Source organism: Myotis lucifugus, unplaced genomic scaffold (assembly GCF_000147115.1).
Source record: "Myotis lucifugus unplaced genomic scaffold, Myoluc2.0 scaffold_79, whole genome shotgun sequence".
Lineage (NCBI taxonomy): Eukaryota > Metazoa > Chordata > Mammalia > Chiroptera > Vespertilionidae > Myotis > Myotis lucifugus.
In genome coordinates this window covers 861,797-878,666 of record NW_005871127.1, presented here as the reverse complement: position 1 = coordinate 878,666, position 16,870 = coordinate 861,797, and the positions used below count along the sequence as shown (strand labels likewise).

Sequence of the window (16,870 nt, the reverse complement as noted above, 5' to 3'; positions counted from 1 at the left end):
CGAAATAAAGTCAATTCTCAATGGCTCACATCAATGTACAAACAAAAGTTGAAACTTTATTTACACCAAATTCCTTCTTTAGAATCTATTCCAACAATCTTCCCACTTTTAAATTTATAAGTGCTGCTAATAACAGTAAATCAACTAATTAAAATTTTTTTTCTTGCTAGCTGTCCTCTCTGATAGGGGAATAAATAAATAATAAAGTTAGCCATCCAGGAAAGAGCTGAAATGAGAAAAATCTACTACGTGAAAACCCAATAGTTAAAAAATTCTTCCCTAAAACCCATTTCATATTTCAGGTCCTAAAATCTAAGTGTAAAATCCACCCCCTCCTTCAAGAAAAATATTATAAATTGTTTAAAACATTTCATAGCACTCAGAAATTCCAATAATTCATTAGCATATGCTATAATCCCAAATTAATTGAAATTTTGCATTTACATAAGAAATAAAGGGGGGAGGGGAGGGAAAGAGGGATGGTATAGCCGAGACAACTAAACTTTTAACATATATTTTCTATCAAGCTAGTTAAAAACAAACACTACAGCTCATGTAATTGTTAAAGTGTAAGTGTAGGGTTGGAAATAATTAAAATGTTACCTTTGCCAAGTAATTCCCAATGTATCCTCACTGGTACTGGGGTATAAATGCCTGCCGTTTTGATTCATGGTCCAGTCACAAATCCTCAGCTGTCAATTGAAACCTAGCAGTCAGATATGGATGGAGCAGTACTACAGTTTTTAGTATTTAAATGAACACATGCAAACGAGTACTGTACATGGCATTAACCTTACTTTCCCAAGAGGCAACTTAAAGGAAAAAAAAAAAAAGCAAAAGAAAACCTTCCTGTGCAAAGCAAAATTCCTAGACTGTTTTTTAGAAAAAGCTATTGCAATATGCTTCTCTATTAATTAAAGCATACAAGAGAAACAAGTGCTGAGAACATAACAATTAGCCATTATTAGAGTACAAATTGAGCTGCAATAAAAGCAAACGTTAATGTTCAATAGAGAGATATATTTTAGAAAGAAAATTAAAAAAAGCTTTTTTTAAAAAAAAATGCAACACACCAAATAATCCACACTGAGTAAAAGAATAACTTTAAGCATGCAATTTGCAAAACATGAAAGACATGCAGTTTAGAGGAGAAAAGGCCCCACCTTTTCAACATTGTCCCTGACTTGTGTTTAGAAGCGTCCAGGTATTCAGTTTTAGATGTTTGCTAATTGTGCTTTATTCACAGTGGCATTGTTTAGAAGGAGTTGATAAGAATTTCTGCTTTTATTTTAAACTCACAGTGATGGCATTTAAAATACTTTACCACATCTGAATGGAGTGAGGAATGCACTGAATACAAGCTGAAATAAATTCTTCCCAGATCTCCGAATCATCAGCGCTGCCCTTCCGAGAGTGTTCAAGTAACCCTATCCAGCTCTGTTTGGGTAACAGCTGCCCTACAGTGCTAGCAGATTTATTGAAAAGATATATTGCTTATTTTTATGCTTAAAAAAGTAAACTTATCTGGCTTTGGGGGGAAAAACACTAGAAAATCATGGTGTTTAATCCTTAGATAGCTATGCTGTGAATTAATGGCATCTTGCATTGAAAAGATGACTTACAGCCATCCACCAAACCTTGCTTGCTGTTTCTCAGTGAGAATTTCTGAAAGATGCTGATTGGAGCCAGAGTGCCTTTGAACTTATGATAAAGTATTTTAATCCTTTCTGATAGGGTTATGGCAAAAAAAATGGCTATTAAGAAGCTTTCTTTTTCTTGTTATGCTCTGGAGTTTCTACACACATAAGTAAAAGTGATTTTGGGTTTTAAAAGTAATCATTTTTGCTCATTTTTCTACAGATCAATGAGACTCTAAAATACCACCTAATATTTCTAAGACATGTGTTTTAATTATATTGATATTTCAGGTAAAGTAACTTGGAAATTTAAAGAACTGAAGAAAAAATCCACTAATGTAGATGATAAATAGGTAGACAGATGAATAAATTGGTAGTTATGTACATTCTGCTCAGGATATATGCCATAAAGAAGCCAAAAGTCAGTGGAGAAGGTAAAATAGAATAAAAGTATTCTAAAAATTGATCATAATACTTGCATCAAGGAGAAAATGTAGACTTGATTAGTTTTAAATCAAACAGCAGACAAACTTTAATATGGCAAGATTTTTTAAAAAGTTCTCAAATTGGATCATCTAATCACAAATGCAATGTGATGGGGCAATCTGAAATTGTTTTTTTCTGCAGTAACAGTAAACCAGGTGTCTATTTCGAAATACACATTATTAAGCCGGTACTATGAAAATAATCTAAAACTGTTTGAGATACTTTGACTTTGTATAAACGATGACCAAAGGGACCACTTACTGATTCTGCTCTTGTCAATGGAAGTCCTAGTTTGGAGTCCACTCAATATTCCCAATAAGGGGCGGGTATATGTAGTCATAGCCCATGAGAATTCTGCTAAGTATTAACTTCAGGTTAGTGTCTGTGGGCTCTCAGGTTAGACTGAAGTGGTTTTCAGAAGACAGTTTCTCAAAGCCAAGAGAAACTAAATACCACTCACTGATTGGCTTGCAGTCCCACAGACACCTGCAGGCATATGTTTCCTTGGAAGGATCGATATGTAAACTGTTAGTATTTTGTTGTTCATGTTGCTAACTTTTTCTTTATTTGTTTACCATCCCCCAAAAATGTCAAGTGGGCTATCTTTGGCCATGTGAGGAAAACTTAAAGTCTATGTATGCCTGGACTTTTCTTTCCAGAGTACTCTCAAACAGTTAAACCTGATCCGCAGCTAGTCATTTTCATCCATATTTCAGACATATGAGATAGAAGTATTTTCTCCCAAATAAAGAATATACTTAAGTATACGCAAAATGGTCACAATTAGATTTAACAACAATTTAAATGATGAAGAAACTGGCAGGATATTCATTAGCATTGAATTAATTTCCTTTCAGTTATTGAAAAGGTGAAATACACGGTAAATTTATTTAGCTATTGAGTTTACGGGCTAGCATTGCCAACATTTTCAAAAATTTCTGAGGAGCCATATTTATACATGATTATATATTAAAACTTATTTATATCAGGTTGCTTGAATAGGAGCCTCTCCAAGTTTTTTTTAAATGTATTAATTATTAATTAATTTTGCATAAAGTATCTCTGAATTAGTAAACCTCCTGATAAAGTGAAAATTTGAAGGTGATTGCATGGGTAGGAGAAACAAATAATTAAAATAAAAACCACCACTTCACTGAAGATTTCCATGACACTAATTCCTAATAAAATCAATTCCTAAGAATCTAGTTTGACCAAGATAGTACTGACTCAGCAAATTCTGAATAAATTGTAGGTGATAAAATGTTAATACTGTGTTAGTAAGTGTGTCTAAGCATCTTATTGTGACATGTAAAATAATCTTGGTATTAGTATACTTCAGTATTCCTAACAAAAAAGAATTTTATATTAGGCTTTAAATAAGTTTAAGAAAATAGGTGATGTTATTTGATATTGGTATGGTGATTCCTCAGTTTTTATCTTGTGAGAGTCAGTGTTATATAGTTTAGCTATCAACTCATTTTAATTACATTTTAAAACTTAAAATTTTGGGTGATATATAAGATTCAATAACACTCTTAATTTTTTCAAGTATTTTCCCTCAAAAACATAAGAAATTACTCTCCCCCCACTAGTAATAAAACTTAAAGCACCAGGTACACATTAGTTTAAAAATTTACTCTGTCAGCCCTAGCCGGTTTGGCTCAGTGGATAGAGTGTCGGTCTGCGAACTGGGAGGTCCCAGGTTCAATTTCGATCAAGGGCACATGCCTGGGTTGTGGGCTCGATCCCCAGTGGGGGACTTGCAGGAGGCAGCCAATCCATGATTCTCTCTCATCATGGATGTTCCTATCTCTTTCTCCCTCTTCCTTCCTCTCTGAAATCAATAAAAATATATTTTAAAAAATTAATCTGTTAAAGTTTTGTGTTTGGATGTGTGGGGGATAGTAATTCTTATTTTTGTAACAATATAGAACCTTTGACACACCTCACCATAGGTATGTCCTTGCAGAAATGCCTGTCCACTCATACAGATATTTTAATTCTTTACTTTGTGCATACCTACTAGTATGGAATTACATTGTTTAAAAAATTAAGGTCAATTTTATAGTAAAACAATTTATGCCCGGGATTCCAAAAGCAAACCAAAGGTGAAATCAGGAGGAAGGTTCTCCGTGGAAAGGCCCTGAGTCAAAGGGTGAGGCTGGAGTAGCCCAGACACCAGGAGAGAAGGGAAGGGAAAGGTTCCGCTGCATGTGTTCCCAGGACGGACTCCATAGTCTCTGCGATGAGAACCTTGCTCCTCTCCCCACTCCCAACTCCAATGAGATTGTTTCCGAAAAACAAGGATGGGGTCCCCGGAGTTTCCCTTTACAAACGGCATCAGGGGAATCACCTAAGATTCGGGCCATTATCTTTTTCTACACGACTATCAGATATGCAGTTAGATTATAGCCACGAAGAATCAATATTGCTTGGATTGCAAGTAAGAATTGGTTTCTTAAAGTGAGGACTTCTATTGTTTTGAACTAGGGCTTTTGTTAAATGCTTAGCCATTAGCTTTGGGAACAAAAGAAAGAAGGTAAGCAAAACCTTCTCCTTCGCTAGACTCAGCAAACAGTCTGATGTACCAACAGTCCCTCTTGGTGACAACAGCTCTCAGTTGAACTAATAAACCATTACACTGTAAACAGCATAATCAACACAGACAAATTTACCTTTTCACTTTTTTTTTTTAAGTTTACAGTGACCTCAAGGGAATATCTTCAAAGGTGTGTTTTATGGTCTCTTAGGTTTCTTCATTTCTCCAAAGAGCCTCAAGGAAACAGATTTTTTTCGGGGGGGAGGAAAGGTGCTTTTGGGGGCACTTTAAAAGATTAATATTCCAATATTTCCTCTTAACTCTTAGATTAGTAGACTTTTATTTTATTACTATTATTAATTTCCTGCTACAGAGCAAAAAAAAGGTCTCTGAATTAATAGGCTGTAGGATTACTAAACAAGCAAAATGGTCAGAATGAAATTAGTTATATATGGGATACATAACACTTATTTTTTAAAATATATTTTTATTGATTTCAGAAAGGAAGGGAAAGGGAGAGAGATAGAAACATCAATGATGAGAATCATTGGTTGGCTGCCCCCTACTGGGGATCAAGCCTGAAACCCGGGCAAGTGCCCTGGCAAGGAATCAAACTGTGAACTCATGGTTCATAGGTCAACGCTCAACCACTGAGCAACACCGGCTGGGCAACACTTATTTTTTTAAAAAATAAGATATTCAAGGTTATCCTGGTTCCTTAAGTTACTCTCTTTTTTATTGAACTTATTGGTGTGACATCGGTTAATAAAATTATTAAAGTTACTTCTAATGTCAATTTCTGAAACCCATGCTTCTTGATGTTTAATTTCACGAGCATGGTAGAATTAAGTTAAATGGGTCTGTATAGTCCATGAACTAAATAAACATTACTGGCCATAAATCATAAGTATTAGAAAGTGAAAGTCTTCATTTTTAGATGGAAGCTATTTTAACTTGTAATGTTTAAGATTTCAAGGGAACTTAAAGATTGGGTAGTTCAACTTCTTCATTTTCCTTTTCAAAATAAGGATAAAAGACATCAAGGTTTAAGGATTTGTCTAAGGTTAGACATTCCTTGTTCTCCTCTAGACCAACCTCTTGATCCCTAGTCTCTGGTCCTCACCCAGGACACCAGTTTGCCTGTCACTGTTCTTTTCCTACTATATCCTTCATATGCAGCCCAAGAATACTTAAAACTACAATGTCTATAATTATAATCTTCAGAATTTCCTCTACTCCCTTGATTCAACTTAGCTCTTCTAAGGTTAATATTTTCAGAAAGGAAGGTCACTTTTTCCTGGTGATTTTGTGGACTGAAATGTAAGGTTTCAGGGAATACAATTTTATGTTTACATTAGAATAGTTTATCGAGATATTAGCCTTTGATAACCAGGAAAGTAAGTTACTAAATAAATGAATGAATGATAAAAGACAGACCATTGAAGGTTTTTTTTTTTAAATTTAAGAACTGGCCGAATAACTAGCCATTATTTTGACTGAAACTTCCTTTAAATGTATTTCCTTCCCAGCCAGCATATGTGAAAAGTGACCTCTTATCCATTTACATACCTACCCAGAAGTCATATGATAGGGTTTTGCGTCAAGCTGTCAATTATGATAACAGACACAATAAGAACAGCCCGAGTGTTGATAGCCTGCTTCCTGACTTTATTGAAAAGTTTGTTGATAGTCCACTTGCGTCCTTTCAATTGCTTGCCTCTCATAAAAATAACCAAACTACCTTTCAGTGGTTTTCATGTACCTAACTTTGGCTTTGCCACTTCATTTGCCAGGACAAATATTATATTCTACCTAATATATTAACTAATATATTAATTTTTTTAAAAAATCCTACAGAGGCAAGTTATTTAAAGGACCATTTGGTGTAACAGAAATTTTCAGGGGAACAAAAAGTACTTTCAAATTCTAGTTTCAAAATTATATCAAGAAAAGTGTTCAAAATATTTTGATATAAGGTAGCCCAGTAATTGAAATGGGAATAATAGCATTATATAGTCATGCAAGAGGTGGAAATGCTGAAGCTCAGGCACCACTGAAATCCATGCAATTGTGATCAGGAATGCAAAGGCCCGAGTTACCAGGCCACTCAGTCATTAGCTCTAATAAGAAGTAGTGTCTAGAGTCAGGAGCTTATAATTTTGAGATTATGAAATAAGCCTTATAAAGTAGAGTTTACTTGATTTTGATGTCTCACTTAGGGAAGGCAAAAGTAACCTCCCATGGATACCTCTGTATCAAAGGTTAACATGCACTTCAAATAGTAATCTTTTACTTCCCAAGAAGTTTCTTAGCCACACACTTGTATATCCAACTTGCAATAAGGTGTGTTTTTTATATGTCATATTGATGAATAATAGCAAACATTTATATTTTTTATTATGGCCTTATACTTAAATATAATGTGGATAATCAGGTTAATTAGACCCTCTTATATTACCAAACTCTCGGACAGCCGAGAAAGAGATCTGGCAAGTTAGCAAATTCTTTACGAGGTTGACCAGATAAGGAATTGGTGCTAATTCAAGGAAGTTGTCTCATATTTGCCACTTATGCTAAAAGTGTTAGACTGGATTATAAAATAATTGCTGTATTTTCTAAGCAACATCCATCCCTCTGCTATACTGTTCCCCTTTTCTCAGAGACAGAGCTTGGGAAATGGAGTTCCTTTGTTGCTTGTCACAATGAATGTTCACAGTGCGTGCGCGAAATGTAGGAGGAAAGGAAGCACTGCATCCTACTGAACTCCTATGAAGTTATGTCAGGGAGGAGGTCTTGACATGCCTGAAAAAGTTCCAAATTATAAAAGATTTCTCAGCAGAGACTAAAGAGTTCAGTTTGCCAAAACAGGACCCATGAGTTTTTTAAGCCACCACACCACCTTCCAATAGAAAAGTTAAGGAAGAATGAAGCTCCAATTTAAGTCCTGAATTTAATTTCCCACATGCCAACAGGGAATGCATGAACTAAGCCAATCACGCTAAAGACAGTCTAGTTCCAGACCTGGACCAACACTCAAAATTGTGTTAAGAGATAACGGAAAATGTTAAAGCCCTGATCAGCTGGCATGAGCTGATTATTATGACCAATTAGCATTGGTTTTTTTATGTCAAATTATGAACTTGCTTCCATTAATCTCTTTTGAAATATTCTTCATAATTATGTGATTTTATTTTTAGGTTCAAATGAAATATCACATGTACAGTGATTGGTGAAATTCCTGGGTCAGGAAAAAAAAACACTAGTTTTTCAAGGCAGTTAGCAACCACTGTTAATCAGTAATGACCATTATCAAAAGGAACACAAAGATGTATAATTCCTAATAACAGCTGCATGTGTGCCAAGTTAATGGGTATAAAAGCATATACTTTTAGTATTCAGATTCCCAAAGATGAATGTATTACTCTTGTAAGTGGAATATGTGGTTCATTTTCATATTTTTCCATCTCAATTTAAGAATGCCAATATGCAATGACTACACTGAAAGCTCTGTGTCAGTGTCATTTTGTGGAAATATTATTTATGATAGTCAAAATTATTCAGCAATTTAAAATTTATTGTTAGCTCTAATTTATGTAGGGAATATTCAAGTTATTTTTTGAGAAAAAATAGCACTCGACAATGCACATCAATACTTTTCATAATCTAAAAGGATAAATCTTTATAAAGCAGCTGCCAATGAACTGAAGAATGTACCTGGTGACAATATTTATTTTGAAGAGGTCATGTATACTAGAGGCTATGGGGAATGTTTAAAAGAACCCTCTCAGACTAAAACCATTGCCTTTCTAATTTTGAATTTCTCTTAGCTAATATAAAATGATTGATTACCTTTATTTCATGTACCCCTTGATTTTCCTTTTCATTCATCATTGAGTACTTTAAACCAAATGCATTTAGAACCTGCTGCTAGAAGAGTGGTCTCTTTTAAATCTTTGTAAAGCAATGAAAGGACACAGTAAATCAATCTCATTTCTGCTGTAGAAAAGAATAACCTTTACTCTACTGAAGTCATTTAGACTACTTTTGTCTCTCTTGTTCCTGGATAGTAAACATAAAACTTCATCTCTATGATTCTTTTCCAATATAAAAGGATAAAAATAATAAGCTTTTTAACTGGAGCCTTCATTTAATAATATACATGTATAGTATGATAGGCATATACATCCATTTTCTTCATGCCTCAAAATTGTAGCTCATATGAATTTGGTATATTGGGCTTCATCAATTAAAAAAGCCCTAGCTCCTTCAATAAATAGAGAACAGCCCTGACCGGTTTGGCTCAGTGGATAGAGAGTCAGCCTGCGGACTCAAGGGTCCCGGGTTCGATTCCGGTCAAGGGCATGTACCTTGGTTGCGGGCACATCCCCAGTGGGGAGTGTGCAGGAGGCAACTGATTGATGTTTCTCTCTCCATCGATGTTTCTGACTCTCTATCCCTCTCCCTTCCTCTCTGTAAAAAATCAATAAAATATATTTTTTAAAAAGAAAGCTTTAAAAATAAATAAATAAATAGAGAACAAATTATCTATCTGCATGGTATATAAAATTGAACATTATAGTTTTAGCTTATAATTGAAGCTTATATAGTTTTTCCTTCCAAAGATCAACACATTAAATATTCCATAAGTATCAACCACAGTTGATCAAACAAATCATACTTATATTGTAAGGGGTCTTACTTGACACTCCCACTTAAATAACAAGTTGGTGGTCTTTGATGAAAAAAGTTCTGGAACTCATATATATATTCAATTAAACTGTGCTCTACATTAAGACTCATGTTTTCATGATGCTTGCTAAGTATTCTTGATTTATCCTTGTATATGTGAAAGGAGATGTAACTTATATGTAATGAACTTTTGATCATAATTACATGAGACTCCAATGTTAGTCATAAATGATAAAAGAATTAAAACTTCCATAGGTTAGGGCAGGGGGAAAGGAAGATTGTTTCTAAGTACATGGAATTGATTATAATATTCTAAATGTGTTTAGGGCCAAAGGTTTAAATAATGGAGGCACATTTCTATGAATTAAAAATTAACTGGAAATTAGAGATGTGTCATAAAGTATAATGCAAATCCCATGACAAAAATATTTCTGAAAATATGTGGAATGATTTTTTAAAGAACAAGTTTTTAAACCTATAAATTCTGCATTTTTTTTGAAAAAACACAATGAACATATACATTTGTCAAATAGAACCATATTATAGTAATTAAAACACATTTCATATTACAGCAATTTTGGAGGTGAAAAAAAGCAGCATTCCAGAGAATTATGTTGAAAAGCCAATGGCTGGCAAAACCACTAATTATTACTTGGTATTTTCATAACTGTGTACAGATGTTTTCAGTTAGTCCTCACTCTTTTGTTTTGTTTTGTTTTGCTTTTTTTAAAACCTGGCAAAACGTCAAGTATCTTAAATAAGCTATCATCTTTATGATTTTCTCTGAACTCTGCATGGGGTGACCTTTAATATGCAGTCTGGCACCTTAGTCTGCAACTGGGCAGGTCTTGGGAATGCCACAGAAGCAAAGTTAAGTCAGGCACAATAAGCAGAAGCTAGGTGGACAGGTCTAGATCAAAAGGAACCGGAATGAGTTTCTGTGCAGGCTTCCTATATATGTAAAAACTCACACGTATGCACATACAACTTATAGATGAAGATCAGGTTAGTTAGTACCAGCTTATTCATTATAGCCCACTTTTTCCTACGTAATATTTTGCACACGGTTAATTTCAAACTGCTCTGCTATCAAAAACTTGAGCGCAGCAAACATATGCATCATAAAATATATTTAAATTCTGAAGTGGATAGAATTATTTCCGTTATCCTGTAACTAGAATTGTGGGATGTCTGTGTGGGTATGGTCCATGCTTTTGACTGTGGCTAATTTGTTTATAAGCCACCATTAATCCTGGCTGTATATTTTCACAGTCTGGGTAAACACTTCATTTGCATTAAATTTACAGCATTAATGAGATGTGAAATTTAAAATGCTACTTGAAACATAAATGATGTAAGAAAACAGAACAAAAAAAGTGTTTTATCACATCTGAAATCAGTAAACCAATTTAAACCTATTAAAATAGGAATGATGTGTCGCCTGAGATTTTAGCTTCATAACTCATCTTCTTGGACTAAAATACCAAAATGAGGGGTAAAACATCTGGAAAATATGAAAGAGCTCGAAAACACAAATTGTGTACTGCTTCTACTCTAATTGGCTTTTGAATCAGCTTTTAAATTTTATCTTTGGAGACTATAGGCTATCTCAACAGCCAATAAGACTAAGAAAACTACTATTTGGCTGAAATGCTGTTATTCCTACAGGGATGAAAAAGGTATTGAGCCAATTTGAGAAACCCTGTTCAGAGAGGCAAGAAACAAAGGATAAATGAGAAAATAATTTGGAAAGTGAAATGATCAATTTCTTTCTCAGAAGCCCCGTGAGCCCCGTTCTGAGTCCAGATCTGAGAGAGCATGGAGAAAAGCACCAATGCGGAAGCATGGCTACACCGTCACACCTGGGTGAAACTTGCCCACCTGTTGCTGATGTAGGAAGGATGGGTCTCTTGGGCTTAGTCCCACATATCGATTGGCTTGAGATGTGCCTGAGGCTGTGTAGGCTGATTAAGGAAGAACAAAAACAAAGATAAAAATTGTGAACTATCAGAATGAACACCCTGTCCATGTACAAGAAACCCTGAGAAGTGGGACTTGCAACCAAAAAAAAAAAAGGTGTCTCTATTTCTCTTCTTTCTGAGTGAACACTGAGTGATGTAAAAGAGATGGTAGTTGACCTCAAGCAATTACTTTATCCCCTGCCCCAAAAATCTACCTAGTGAATTGTATCCCATCATTTGGCATGGGCATCTCGCATTTATGTGCTCCATCTAGTCTTGCGAGAGAACCGAGGACTGGCTAAAGGGAGGGCTCTTGGCCTAGGCGGACCTTTTCACCAGGTATTAATTGTCTAATAATGGAATGATCGATGCTGATCGCTGATTGTAAGTGTAAAAAGAAGTCTGAAAATCTGTCAGGAATGAGTGAGAGCTTTTAATGATTGGATGTAAGTAGATGTGCTCATGATACAGGATGAAAAACGTCTTGCTTAAAAGTCTCACTAAAAAGAAAATCTAACATTACTAATGTGAAGGAGAAGCTTATTTTTATTATATCATACAGAATGAATTAGCTCAGTATGTCCTTTAATGTGAAAATGATCTTAAGTTTGATAGAAATGTGGGTTTTTTAATTCTCTATTTTCCATAAGCACAAAAAATCTGTTTCTTGTGACTGGAGTTGATGGCAATTTGTAAGTACATGGCCACCAAATAATAAATACATATGGCGAATACTCCTTAAATTAGAAGTCTCGCCTTGCAGTACTCTTTGTACAGGTGCTATTTGGTATAGAGTGAATTGTCCCCCCAAAAATCTGCCTATTCCTAAATATTTTTGTTTCTTTTACACAAGGAAAGAACTAATGTATCTCCAGCAATCCCATTGCTCCCTGTCAGGTTGAACAGAAGAACAACCAAATTTTCATTTATGTTACATTTATAGGTTTAAAAAAACTAAGATGTTTGGTTTAAAAACCATCAGATTCATGAGGAATCCAGACATTCCTTTTTACAAGGCTTTTAAAAAACCCCCAATATATTTCATTCTGTCATATTCATTAGAAGGACTGCAGAATTTGATCTATTGAGGCATTTTAGGTCAACTCTTTGAATAGTGAAGATGCCCACAATTCGCCTTTTAATTATTCCTGGATAAAGGGCCGTGTGAGGGCAGCCATATGAAGCCAGTGGCCCCTGGTGAGTATCCAGGTCTCTGGATTGACGCACAGTGGGCCCGCCGTGCCTCACCAGCCTGTGCGCTGTGTTCTTTTCAGCCATGAGAAGGAAGTTTCCTTGGCCTCCGTGTTATCTTTAACTGGACCGACTTATCAATTCAATGACCAGTTTCTCAGGGTCAGTGGTGCCTGGGAAGCTGGAGATACAATTTATTTCTAGGAAAGGAAAATATCACACTCTACTTCTTTAATGCAAGAGTGGAAAATAGACTGGTGGAGCCATCTTTTGAATAGTTTGTAATTTTATTAGTCAAATCAAATCTTTTTTTGATCAACCTATATGTGAGTATAAGAACAATCAATTAACAAACAGGCTGACTGTACTCCCATAAGTGAGCTGTAATCATTTGGGTCTGGTCGTTCCTGGAATCTCATCTATTAATATCAATAATATTAATAATACCTACTTCTGGTACGAGTAGGTACCAGAAGTTTCTGGGACTTAGTTTTGATTATTTATATCCTGTGATATTCTTCCAAATGCGTTTACAAAAATATTTGTTTTCCATTTTTGTTTATTTAAATTTCTGGCCTGTTTGTTCAAAGAGGCCAAAACATCCACTTTTAAAATCTGGATGTATTATTCTAGTGACTTTAATATACACAGCTAACCTTCAGAATAAAATAATATTGAGCTTTCCTTGACTGGGTCTCTCCATCTGTACATTCAGGAAAGTGTTCACTAGTGGAGGATTCTCTACCAACAAACCAGTTACTAATCATTTAATTATTATTGATGAGAATTATAAGCCTATATGGACTTATTAGTTTCTGGGGCCTCATGAATTTTGAGAAAGAAATGCTGAATTCACTGGAGACTCAAAGTATTGTTCAATTTTCTTGTAGGTTCCTTCCTAGGTTTCAGAAACCATTAAAAAAAGAAAAGATTTTCCAATGGCAGAAGAAGAAAGAGCCAGTGGTGCCTCTAGTTGGCTCTGTAATTTCACACAGAAATTTCCAGAGCCAACTAGAACAAGAAAATGGGCATTTTCTTGTTCTAGGTAAGAAGCTCTGAGTTTAAGATATGGCACGTGTAACTGACGAGGAACTTGCTAATTCCTCCTGACTGGAACTTTATCCCTTCCATTCTACCAATCTGTGCACAGAAGCTCCAAGTCTAGGAAGCTGCCAGTTTGGGTAAAGCCAATTGAAAAACTGCAATAATTCCTTGTGTATTTGTGAGTATTCCATGCAAAGCAGCAAAGGAATCATTTGAGCTACTGGTATATGCTATGTAAGCTCACTGGGTAACTCTCTGACATTTAAAATGTTAAGACCATGCTAAAAAACTTAGACCTGATGTATTATGATAGATTCAAAAAAATTTTAATTTTTTTGAGTGCAAAGAAAGTGCAGGTAGCTTACATGTGCCTAATACTAAGCTTTGAGATGTTTTCGGCACCCAACAGTGTGTGACCGTTTCTCACAATGACATAACCTACAGTAATGTAAACATGCAATTATCTTACAGAGGCACTGATTCAGTCTGCCGTATGAAGGGGCTTGATTCCTATAGGAATGCTCCAATGAGTAACACTTATCTAATCTCTCTTTGGGTGATAAAAAAAAAAACCTTGTACACTGCGTTATGTTATCAGTGCATTTTCGATGTAAACCTTGAACAAGCAGGCATGACTTATTCTTTTTTGTTATAGCTATTTACTCAAACAATTAAGCTTCTCCCTTCTCAAATCTGATGCACTGGCTTAAATTTGATAAGAGAGAGCGTGTGATTGCCAAGCCACGTACATGCCTGCTGGTTCCGTGTAAATGAGAAATCTCCATCCGGTTGGGTAGCTGGAAAAGTTGCCGTATTTCCCACCTTGGATCAGGTATCCAATGGTGCCTCTGATGGACATTTCTCATTTCCTACAGAAATACTTACTGGTCGCTGTAGGTGAAGCTGCCTCACCTTCAGTGGATGTAGTGATGGGTTTAGTATCTGTCATGGTCAGGGTCACAGGTCGCACTGCACTGGGATGGGGAGAGGGTGCCAAGACAGGAGTGAAATGGCCAGGCACTTTCCCTACCACTTGACCACTGCTGTTAGGCTACAAAACAAAAACAGAATGCCGGGTGAAACAATCCAAAAGGCAGTCACGGTGTCCAACAACGGCACTCAGCACACTCGGCCGAGTGGACCCTGCACACTGTTGTGTAATCGCCACACACGCCCTCCAAGTCTGCGTCCAAGAGGTCGGCCAATGGTTAGTAGTAATACGAAGCAGCAGCATTTAAAAGTCTTCACTTCAAAGCACTTTATGTAGGTTAACTGTCTTTACAACACTCCCGAGAGCCAGGTAGAACTGACCTTCCTTTAGCAGTCCGGGAAGCTCAAGTTGAGACTTTCAATGCTTAGCCCAAGGCTGAACTGGAAGTCCTTACTGAGCTAGTGCAAATCAGAACCAGTGCTTCTCTGCCCCTCATCTTCTACACAAGTTTGGGCTTTCAGAACACAATTTTCACCTAAATAATAATATCACTGATACAAGGAAGACAAGAATATCTAGGCTAACACATCAAACTGAGTAATTTCTATCATGTATAGTCAAGGCCCATTCTTCTGCATACAAAACCTCTAGTTCTTGCTCACACACAGTTACACTCAGACACACACACACACACACACACACACACACACACACACACACCAGGCAATTTAGATTCTAGGATCTCCACTCAACTTTTGATGATTTACAAAAATACAAGCAGGTAGAATGATATTTAGAGCATTTAAAATTTCAGATCCACACAATGATATAAAATGCTGAGCTAGGCCTGGCCTTGTACCTTCAAATAAAAGCTTTCCATAGTAAATTAAAATGCGCTGAAGTCAAGCAGAGGTGGCAACCAAATATACTCTGTTATTTGAGTTACTCTTCCATTGTTGGGCATGGAGAGTTACACAAAACATGTATTGTTGACATTTGTGGGAATTAACTGAGAAAATCCCCAGGGCAATGACAGAAAAGATATTATTATCTGTGCTTTAGCCCTGGGTACAAAAATAGTATCTGTGGTAGAAGACAAAATCCTAAAGGTACACTGTTTGAAGAAATACTTGGATGTATTTTTCTAGACAGAGAATGCTGTTTTTAATTAACATTCATTTTGGAATTCTCCACTGCATAGTATACATAACAATTTGCTATGAGGGTATTCTCTACAAATAGTCAGTCTTAATAATCTGCACTGCTAAAAGCAAAGAAGGCAATGAAGCAGAATATTTATCTAAATACCTGCATGTAAGTTACAAGTAGACATTTTAGAGAAAAAGAGGAAGAGCTCATAACATTTAAGAACTGGAACTCAGAGACATGAACTAGGGCTTTGGTTGGGTTCCTCAGAGGTCATATTATTTATTCCACACAAAAAATGAACTCGAATATCCTGACTATTCACCATGAGTAATTTTGAGTATTTAACTTTGTGTCAGGAAAACTGACCATAGTTTCCCCCCTACGAAAGCCGATGAGACATATATTTAAACTAATTTTATTTAAAATATTCCATTAAATAGCATGACTGTCTCACTCTAATTGGTGCAGCAGCAATGTAATTAACCTTCAAATTGCTATGGGGAGGACAGGGCATCTCAGTCGCTTGACTTAAAACCAGTGCAGTGTTGGAAGATACTCAGATGGAGGACGTGACTACAGGTGAACAAGTACTCTTTTTTTTTTCATTTTTAGAGCTACAAAGGTTAATATCAAGAGTCATTTTGAAATGTAAATTAACTGGTTTTGAGATGGAGTTAAACATCAAAGCAGATATAATGTCCCTTCAAAAAAAATCTGCTGTTTATTATAAAGATCCATCTTTCCTTTCAAGGGGAAAGTTTGTTTCTAAAGCAGACCGTCAACTTCTGGTATTCTGAACACTGCAAAAGCCTGCTTTATATATCTCCCTCAAGAAAGAACAGTCTCACTTTATCACTGCTGGTACTTTCAGTGGTAAAAAGCATTTCTGGATACTGCGTTCACCAGCCCAGTTGGGAAGTACCTACTTGAGAGCGAGGGACAGAAGAATGACAATAAGGTCAAGGGAAGGCTGTGACAGAATACATCACCTTGCCCGTTCTGCAAGCTCTGTCTACTGAAGTTCAATTGACAGGAACCAACAGACGTTCCATTTAAAAATAATAGTAAAAGCGACAAAGAAAGAATTCCCAAGCCAACACAGTCAACTTTCTAAAACTTCGGGTTAGAAGAATGAGAGGGTTATTTCTTTTCAGTCTTCTACTAGTTCAAACAGATAAAGCTAGACTACAAAGCTTTTCTTTTAATGCCGCTAATAGATGAACTTTCATACTGTAGATATGAA

General features: G+C 35.9%; 1 protein-coding gene across 9 annotated transcripts in view; it reads right to left on the bottom strand.

The window, feature by feature from the left end:
* Positions 1 to 16,870, bottom strand: part of NFIB (nuclear factor I B) — a 225,425-nt gene that overhangs the window by 21,136 nt on the left and 187,419 nt on the right. For 2 of the 9 annotated variants that reach the window (XM_006090687.3, XM_014457551.2), the window contains exons 9-11: positions 14,433 to 14,598; positions 11,233 to 11,315; positions 604 to 692 (exon numbers count right to left, since the gene is read on the bottom strand). The exons of 1 other annotated variant lie outside the window; for it this stretch is intronic. In XM_006090687.3, coding sequence (XP_006090749.1) covers positions 604 to 692; positions 11,233 to 11,315; positions 14,433 to 14,598 — 338 coding nt within the window. Of the gene's footprint in view, positions 1 to 603; positions 707 to 11,232; positions 11,316 to 14,432; positions 14,599 to 16,870 lie in introns of those variants that run through there. 6 more of the 9 variants (XM_006090689.3, XM_014457550.2, XM_023755551.1 and 3 more) reach the window with 6 other exon arrangements.